Here is a 10,506-nt window from a genome sequence, read left to right on the forward strand (position 1 = left end):
AGAGTGAATATGCACTTCAAGTTCAAAATCAATGATCCTTGAATTTGATGAGTATGTGAGTACACACATGCACATCCTTTTAGGAGTGGTTTTGACACACACACTGCAACATATAGTAATATAAAAATTAGTAATAATAAAGGCAAACCTCTGTTGAGTGCATTTTATACTCCAGGAGACTGTCTTAAGTGATTTGTAGAAATTGTGCAGTGTACTCCTTAAGATAACCTCAAGATGTAGCAACTGTTATCGCCTGTGTTGGACAGATGAAGAAAGTGAAAGTCAAAGAGTGACCTGATTTACAAAGGGTCAGGTAGCTAGTAAACGAAGTGCTGAGGTTCCATAACCATAACACATCTCCATCCAACCCTTTAGGGCAACACACTGAAGCCTAGGAGCATTGGGGGGGTAAATGTTAGGATGAAAAAAATGTAAATGAGAAGTAACAAGGATCTGCTGTAGAGCCCAGGGCACTCATCAATACTCTGCACTGGCCTATATGGGAAAAAGTCTAAAAAAGAGTAAATATGTGTACATGCATAACTGATTCGCTTTGCTGTACGCTGAAAACTAACACAATATTGTAAATCAACTCTACTCAAAAAAAACAAAAACAAAAGAAATCCCAACTGATCAGGACATACATAATTCTGTCAGTCACATCTCTCCCAGGGTTTCCAACTTTCCAGCATATATCACGAGGAACTAACAGAAAGTTTTCTGCTTTAAAAAAAAATCAGTTGTTTGTGATGGATAATTATGTTTAAGCTAGCTTTGTAGTTAAAAATAAACATAGCTTTCATTCTAAAAATGTAAAAGAGAGAGTCTTACTTAAAGTGTTAAACACAAAAGAAATCTCAGTAAAAGAGCTCCATTTGTTTTCATCTGTTTGTTATTGTTGTTGCTGCTGTTTTCACAAGGAAATAAGTTATGCTCATTTTACAGATGAGGCAAATGAAGTTCCAGATGTTTTAGCTAGGCTTTCAAAACTACACATTATGCATCAAGCATAACTTTTACCTTTTCTTAACATACCAGTCTATATAGTCTAAACCCTTCTGTTGCTTCCCTCATAACTTCATATCAAAGCCAACACAACTGTATTGAATGTTGACAGCAACCATATGAGCCATGGGTTATGAAATCCCAAACTCACTACTCAAACTGACATACAAAATGTTTCAGGATTTGCTTTACCTTCACTCTTCTCATCTTTCTCAAAGTTTTAAAAACCATGCATTACTATTTTAACAAAGTTACCCTTCTTTTCTACCTAGCTTCAGTTTTTCAAATTATTTTTGATGATCTTTTATCATAAAACTGAATTTACAGCTATATAACTAGATAGCAGAAGCAAGAAGCAGTAGAAACAGTATAATGTTTGCAGGTTGCAAGTACAAAATTGCTCACTGGTACAGACCTAAACCTAGTCCCAAGACCCTGCAAGTGAACCAAGGGCAACCTCACAGTCAAGGGCATGAGTCATATTGAAAAGGTGGAATGTCAGGTTCAACAACAGTCAACAGTTTCCTGTGAAAGTTTCATGAATATGCGCTTCAATTCATAGATTGAAAAATTATTTATTAGATCCCTTTCTATTTCAACCATATATCTCAGCTGTATTGAATTACTGTATCTGGATTCAGGCACAGTGAACTTATTTCAGGAACAGTATTTCAATTTATTTAAAATGTGAGATTTACCTAAAATATTGCCTAATGTATTTCTCTTTTGATAATATTAGCAGCATTTTTGTTTCAGTTTCTGTAGATGAAATTATGAACAGATACGTAAGATCTGAGATTGTGTAAGGGTTGACTATGCATAAAACACACGCACACACACTTGTCTCCAAAAATTGTTTAAAAAGCATTCTGAAATTGTTCCATTTCTACACAATGTTAAAACTATTTCATATTGATACAATTTAATGTGAACATACCAGTGTTATGACTCAAAAACCTGATAAGTTTGGAATTCCTGAAATTAGTGTGGTATAGTAAAGTACAGATTGTGAACCAGCTTTCTGGTTTTGAATACCAGCTTTTTGTTTCCTGGGCATGTGATTTAATCTCTCTGCACTTCGTTTTCACCATCTTTACTAGAGCACTATAATAAAATATGGGTATCACAGCAAATCAATGAATATATGTAGAGCTTTTAGAAAAATGACTGGTACAGACTTTGTAGTCAATAAATACTAACTTAGGAAGAAATTATGCCACAGAATGTGTCTCAGTGGTAAAAATCAAACCGGCTCAGGGTGCTTCACTTCCTCTAACACGGATCACTGGTTCCTGAGATTGGCAGAGGCACGTAGATTAGAACATCTTCTCATCTTTGTTCTATTTTCAATAAAGAAAAAAAGAAACTGTTGTCATAAATTGATCATCATATAAAGTTCACTATATTTTTCTGATGTTTTTCCACTCTAAATCATCAGCCAGTTAAGTCTGCTCTACTTCCTTATCTTTCTGCAAGTTCCTTTGATAAATTTACAATGACAAATATATCTTTGCTTTATGATCAGAAAACTGAAGCTATGTCTTGAGCTTGTAACAAAAGCAAGAATTTATAGCTTATTATAAATAACATACTGTTTAACAATATTTTATAATGTAAATAGATAACTATATATTTAATTATAGTATGCATTAATATTATAAATGTAATAATATTTGATAATATGTTTCAGTATAAATAGAATGAATATATAGTATAACATTATTAGGCATTATATGTTTATTTATAATATAGTACTACAAATATAAACATGCATTATATTTATATTATATTTATAATAAGTAATATAAAGCCTAAACATTTATAATATATAATATTGTATTTGCGTTAATGTTCTGATACGCTTTGTTTGACAGGGTTTATTTTTCTGAACCTCGGTCTGAAACAACGGCGGAAGCAGACTCTGTTTCCTGAGAAAAGTGAAGATTTCCGAGAGAACATATTCAGATACGATGATGAAGGCGGCGGAGAGGCGGACACGGAGGCCTTTGACATCGCGCAGCTGCGGGGCAGCGCGCTGATGCGGGGCCGCAAGCCCCGCAGAGCGGCCAGGGCGGAGATGCTCAGCCTCTACCGGCAGTCTCTGCAGGCCGGGCCGGACAGCGCGGTGCTCAGGAGGTTCATTCTAGAGAAGCTGGAAGAGGCTGACACTGACCCCTGTGCCCCGCCTTTCGACTCCCTGCAGACCTATGCTTTTGAGGGAACAGGGTCCTTAGCTGGATCCCTGAGCTCATTAGACTCCGCGGTCTCTGATCACGATGAAAATTACGATTATCTTAACCAACTGGGACCTCGCTTTAAAAGATTAGCGTGCATGTTTGGTTCCGCTGTGCAGTCAAAGAATTAGGGCTTTTTTCATTAAGACTTTTTTTTTTTTTAATGCTAAATGTATATTTGGGCGAACTGGTAGTCGCTCGGTGAAAAGTTGTTTACTTCATTCAGTTCCCTGGGAAAAGACAGAGACGCAATTTATACTCTTCTCTGATTTTCTTGGAGTAAATATCCCATATAGTCCCTGACTGCAGATAAGGGAAGTGAAGCTAACATTGCAGATTCCCACTAGCAGGCCCCTGAAATACTATTTCGGATTTTTTTTTTTTAATGCCAAATACAAATTCTCAAAATTTTTGACTGTTTAATATGAAAAGGACAATGAACTAGATAGTCTTAATTTTATTTCATTTATTCACTTTGTAAATCTTGCAAAATAACAGTAAGGTGTTTCTGTGTGTTAACTTCCTCATACTCTACAGAGAAAAACATCTAGGAGAGTCTGGTTGGTTATATACAACTTTCAAAAACTCTTTTCTATGAATATGCAAGCTTATGACTGAAAGTCTATGATTCATTTCAGTTTGATATTTTTAAATTGTCTTCAACACATTTTAAAACTGATTTCAAATTTAGACAGATGCTTGGTATTTGTTTATGAGTCAAAGATATAGTGTAAATTTATATTCTCTTTGATATTACAGCTTTATAGAAAAAAGGGCATAGACTATGTTTAGGAGATTTTCATAATTTTTTTCTTATGTTTTCAAAGTACTTCTTTACCATATCACAATGCAATCACAAAGTACATATCAATATTTCCTCAAGATTAAATTGAAACTTTTAAAAAATAATTGAAAGTGTGAAATTTTTTAATTTTATTGCTACCAAGATGATAGAAGTAAATGAAAGGAGCACTGGGTTCAAACTGGAATTAATATTCATCCTAAATATTATGATCAACTGCACTGCTCTTACTGTGCATAAAATAAAACATGATAAAATTCTCAGCATTTCCTTTTTTATTGATGCTTAGACTGTAACTGATTCTTCCATGTCATTTTTTATTATGCAGTATAAAATTAGGTGCAATAGTTACTTTTATTGTAATGTTATGAAGGAAATATGCTAAGCTGTTGGACATAAAGCTTGAAGGTAACATTAGATAGTCTTTGGTTTTAATCAGCCTTGTAAGAATGATTCTTATTATTCTATCCAAATCAAAGTGAAATTTGAAATTCATAGGTTGAACAGAAAGTAGTGAATACTGTGTCCTCAAAATTGCTTTATGCGTTCATTTTTTGTTAATAGGGTGTGAAACTGAACTGAACCAAATTGATCATAAATGTTCAAATCAAATATTTCAAATAATTTTGAGCTTAAGTTGGAACAGTTGAATACCTACAATCTGTCTCTCTGTATTTTGAGACATAAACATCCATGCCATGTAATAGAAGATAATTTTTTCATCAATATCAATCAGGTATCATTGATATCATTTTGTGTCAGCAACACAGATATAATTTTACAAAAGCCTAAGAAAAACAGACTTGAAGTACAACAATTTTGGAAGCTATTAAAAGTAGTTGGAAAGGGCATATCATTATTTACTTAGGGAAAAGTAAGAACAGTAAACAAAAGAAGCTTCTAAAAGAGCAAAAACTTGCAAATAAAAAATAAATGTATGGGTTGAGAGAACATTTATATTCCTATCATACTGACATAAAAATTGAAAAAGTATAGTTAGGGAAATTTTCATGAATCATTCCATGAATGGCTGCTCCCTGTATTTAGAAAATAGTGTATATAATCTTGGTTAAAGAAATTGAAAGTATGATAAATAGCAGGTGAAGCAATCCATGGAAAATAGATTAGGAAAAAAAAAGAGACTTCGGGGCTCACAGTCAGTTCTGTCATGGATGGAAGCCTTATAAACAGCTTATCAACTTGGATGAACACCTTATAAAAATGCACATTGATGCAATATCTGTATCAATAAGGTTTAATGTTTTAGAGTGGCATTAAGCAGATGTGTTAACATAAATTCTGGTTTAATTAATGATAAGATTGTCAATCATAGCATACATAGGAAAAGAGATTCAGGGATGGATACCTATGTGTTAGTCTAAAAAGCATTCTTTCAAAATTATATATAAATAATACTATCAGATTCTAGTAGAGAAATTTCAATTTTCTAGATATTATACTCAGTAATATTTCAATAACTATTTTAAGTTTTTTCTAGTCACACAGGTGTCACAAGAATATAGCTGTATCCTAAGCGAAAGATATGGCTTTAAGATCTCATTTTTGTAAATTTGAATAAAGGTAAATCAGTGAGGATACTTAATGAAATAGCACAGCTTCACATTATTACCTGCACTACAGTGTTCTTGCCTGGAGAATCTCATGGATGGAGGGGCGTTGTGGGCTACAGTCTATGGGGTTGCAAAGAGTCAGACATGACTAAGCAACTAAGACACACTCACTTAAATGCACTCTTAATGAAGAACTTACAGGTTGATGCCTAAGTCTTAAATTTCTAGTAGTTGATACAGGAAGATGTTAAAAGCCTTTATAGGGATCAGAAAATGTTAGCCATATTTGTTCACTAAGGCCATGGCTTGAGCCTGTCAGATCTGAGTTTGCGTTATTTCACTTTTATTTAGATAACTGTGTGAACGTTGTTGAACTGAATAATCTTTCCACATCTGAGGCTGTGATCGCTAAAATGAGGTCCAATCTACCTTTTTCACACAATTGTTGTGAAGAATAAGTAAAACAGAGAGTTTGCAGTACCAGACAAAACGCAAGAGCTCAATGAACGACAGCCCATCATCACAAAAACCCCCACGGCTCTACTGGAACACACAGATCCATTTCTTTTCAGACTCTGAGCAATCCCAAGGGCTTCACAGCACATTTGAAACGTAAGTCGACTTTCTGACCTGACACACGAGGTCCTGTATCATCTGTGCCCTGCTTATTTCTGTGTGCGCGCCACTCTTCCGATGTCATGCTAAAGGCCTGAAACAACCTTTCTCCAAACGTTTCTATTTTTCACTCCCTCACTTCATTCAAGTCCATGATCAATTCTGACTTCCTCAGAAAGATCTACTGGCCACTCTGCCCCAAATGTGGGTCCCAAGCTTTGCTTTCTTTCCATCAGATCGCTCAGTTACCTGTATTTCTTTGTATATATGGCACTTGCTATTGTCTTTATCCTTTTGTTACAATGTAAACCCTAACTGGGCAAGGAATTGTCTGACTTTTTCACTTGTTCTTGTCTGAAATAGCTTCTGGCACACAGTATGTGACCAATAATTATTTTTTGAATGAATGCAGTAATGAATTCCAATCTATTTTTCTTGGTCAAGTAATATAGAAGCAACCTTAACTTTGTTGCGTATTAATATGGAATTAAAATATTTGTCAAACGAGGTTGGCACTGGGTAGTTCTGGGATACAATAACACTTTTCAAAATCTTTCTGTAAATTATAAGAGCTTGATGTTTTACTTTTTTTGTACTTAATTATATCACTTCCTGCTGTGGGGAGGGGTAATGGTGTTACCCTGCTTGGTTGAAACACATCCTTTGATGATTGCTGTAGAAATTCTCATATGAATAAGTTCCCATGAAATGTGATGTGCAGGAAAACATTTGTGATGCATGGGAATTCTGCTTCACATGTTAGAAAACAATCTGGGAACAAATACATTGTTAAGTTCGCAGGGCTACACAAAACCTTCAAGGTAGCTTCTTGTTCTTTTTTATGATATAAATAGGCATTAGATAGCAAAGACATTGAAAGGTGGGAGGCACACTAGTGAGAGAAATGTAGGAAAGGATTATGCTGCTTTTTTTCCTTTTTTTTGGGTCACGTTGAGCAGCAGGTGGGCTCTTAGCAACCTGACCAGCATTGAACCCACGCCCCTTGCAGTGGACGCCCGGAGTCCTAACCACTGGACCGCCAGGCCAGTCCCATGTGTGGCTTTTTACATGTCTAATTATGTCTATCTTCTTTATCTGTGTACCCATCCAACCGTCCTTCCATCCACATATCTATCTATCTATCTCCTGACTATTGTCTATCTCCTCCTCCAGGAAATGGTAATTTCCCAGTTACACTGGAGATCAGCGCCCCAATCACAGGTTAGACCCTTGGGACATGTTGGTACTTGTTTGTCTTCTCTTCCTAGAGAGCTCTGGGGATGGGAAGCTGCCTGGTGTGAAAGGGCAGGGAGAGAGAGAGGGTGAGAACTGGGCAAAATGCTGTTCCTACCCTTTGACAAGGCAAAACTGCGTGATTTCCCAGAGGTTAAGTCACTGCAGCTGTAGATGCTTTGCACAGAAGGGAGAGGCTTCGGGAGCTGAAATCAGTCATTCAAAGACTGTGTGACACAGGCTAAGGAAAAACAGGGACCTCTGGTCCTTAAGACGTCTCTGAATCCCCCCGCATGAAATCCAGAACGGAGGGACAGACATCAGATGCCTGTCATCACTCAGGACTCCAGCTGTGACCTTACAATAGTTCCCTTCCCTTATCTCTCACCTTTCCATCCCCACCCAGAAACCAGAGGTCCTGACGCAGAGAGTAAGTGGAAGAGGGAGGGAGACAGAGGCACCCTGCTCAAGGTGGGCATAACAAAGATCAATGGAAATGTCCCTTAAAAACTGAATAACATAAAGCTTTTTCATGATGTTTCTTTCACGTTGCAAACTAATCGATAAAGTGGATACATTAAAGTATCAAATCCATTTGGCATTTCATGTAGTTTGAATAATTTGAAATTCACCTTGCTAGTGTAAAGCATTAGCAGAATACAAAAAAGTAAATATGATTTATAGTTTTCTTAGGCCACTTGAAAGCATATTAAGATAGTTTGCACAACTTTATTTTATGCTATTTCTTTGTGCTTATTCATTTTAATATTTAAATTGTGATCTGTTCTTTGGGTTTTGCAGTGCTAAGTGGTTTATCTCACCCAGACATAAGACTGGACATGGAAATGACCATATACATTCACGATGTACACATATACATTCACAGAGGTACAAATCTTTAGAATGTTTTGCCCTAAAAAAGGGAGTAGAGATGATATATGGAAATCTCATGTTTCTGTAATATTGCTTCATTTACATGCTAAAGAGAGTGAATGGTGTATGAAGTACATTTCACATTGTTTTCCAGTTGCTAAATACTTCTTCCTTGTGTAAACTTTGGCAAGTTACTTAAAACATTGTCTTTTGGTAGCTCCCTCTGTACAATGGTAACATTAAGGATATATACTTCATCACACTATTGGAGGAAGTAACCGAAATAATACATATAAAGAATTAACTGAGCTTAATGTATAGGAAACATGACATTTTAACTTGTGTGATTGTTAAAAATAATAATTATTATAATTATATGAAGTTAATCTTTAGGAATGCTCATAGATTCATTCTACTCTAGAAGTATTATGGGCAAAAGAAAGTGAAGTGGAAATGGGTGAAGATGGCTGCAAGCTACAAATTTCTGTTTATAAAATAAGTCCTGAGAATGTAATGCACAGTATGTTGACTATAGTTAATAATACAAAAAAAAGGTGAGAAGAATATGAATTAATTTAGGACAATAATTAGCTTGCTGTTACTTCCTGCCGCTGCCCACTTTGACCCTTCCATGGTAATGTGCTGTTACTACCAAAGTAAAAATTAATTGCTTGAGTTATACATTATGTATGAGATGTTCTGATTGAACATCCCTCCTCTGTGACATTTACTTGGAAAAAGATCTGCTAAATTATGTAGTAACCGCTCTTTTTCTAGGTTTATATGTTTTAGGGAAAAAAAAAACTATGAAAAAGGAAAGGGTTGATTTTGCTCACTTTTGTAACTGATAAAGAAGTGAAATTATTTCTATGTTATGTTAATATTGGAACTACATGGAAAACAAAGTGAACGGGCTAAGGGCTCCAAGAGAAAGCTTTCATACCTTTTGTAGCATCTAAGTTCTGATACCCAGAGTTCTAATTTTATACTAAGAATTTAAAGTACAAAGCAGACTGTTCTCATCACCTCTGAAGATACAAAATGAAAAGCTGCAGCTTGACTTCTCTCTATATTCCCCTGTCCTTTCTCATTTAAAAAAAATAATAAAATAAAATAATGACATGTTGCCATATGTTCTCTGATGAGAACGTTTTTATCATCTTTTTCTCTTCTATCTACTCTTAGGGCTCAGGCAAGTTCTAGGCAATTATCCAGCTCATACTGACACCTCAGTTTTCAGAAACTTCTTTCTCATCCCAGAAGATCTCTGCATTATTCTGGAAGCTTCCTTTGCAGAGCTAATTATCTAAGTTTAACTCTCTTTAAAACTTAACACATACCTGCACTTTGACAAATTCAATTTACATAGAATTTCATCTGATCACTCGAAAATATCAAGTTTCATTGACTGTATAAATAAAATTAGAAGTTCATAAATCTTATAATATATTTATTCATACTCACCCATCACCATATATTGTTAAAATGATTTGTTCAAATAGCACAGTGTTTAAGAACAAACATTTCTCCCACTTTGTCAAGTATTCTACAGTCATGCTACTTTATCTTTTTAAGTAAATACTTGAAATTTGTCCTGAAGAACATGCTGGGAAAGCGTGTTAACTGTGCAAATCTTATGTCTTTCTCACACTTGTGTTCACTCATCCTCTGTAAATAAATAGCAAACATCAAAGATTTTATCCACTAGTATCATCTACTGAACAACTCCATGTTGAGTGCTGTGCAATGAAGCCTGATTGGCATCCTAACAAATGTGTGTTTATGTGTATCCTCGCCTGAAAAAGAATGCTGAGCAGCACACGGAGGCTGAGTAACAGACTGACCTGGGTGTCAGGCCAGCGCGCAGGTGAGACAAGGTGCTGCGTTCACTTCCCTCTGTGCTGCGAAGAGGAGCCACTGCCTCTCATTGATCTTCATTCAGTTATGCCATTGGCCAAAACCAAGAAAGTATTCATGATGAGATTTGTATTTCAAATGTTTCTGGATATGCAAACAAAGCTGTTCCTTAAACCTCACTCACTCTTTTTTTGTTTGTTTAATTGCAGTTGCATTTCCAGGTGTTGTTCTAAGTGTTGCTTTAAATGTTATCTCATTTAAATCTCTATCAGCAAAGGAAGGTACTGATATTATTCCTAGCATACTAAGAAGGAAA

At 35.5% G+C, this 10,506-nt stretch overlaps 1 protein-coding gene across 1 annotated transcript in view; it reads left to right on the plus strand.

The window, feature by feature from the left end:
• CDH19 (cadherin 19) overlaps window positions 1-4,157 on the plus strand; it is a 71,304-nt gene extending 67,147 nt beyond the window's left edge. Inside the window, exon 12 of the mRNA XM_065935115.1 lies at window positions 2,880-4,157. Within this exon, the coding sequence (XP_065791187.1) occupies window positions 2,880-3,370 (491 nt within the window). The 3' untranslated portion in view covers window positions 3,371-4,157. The remainder of the gene's footprint in view (window positions 1-2,879) is intronic.
• The last annotated feature ends 6,349 nt before the right edge of the window (window positions 4,158-10,506 follow it).

The sequence above is a fragment of the Muntiacus reevesi genome, chromosome 4 (genome assembly GCF_963930625.1).
Source record: "Muntiacus reevesi chromosome 4, mMunRee1.1, whole genome shotgun sequence".
Lineage (NCBI taxonomy): Eukaryota > Metazoa > Chordata > Mammalia > Artiodactyla > Cervidae > Muntiacus > Muntiacus reevesi.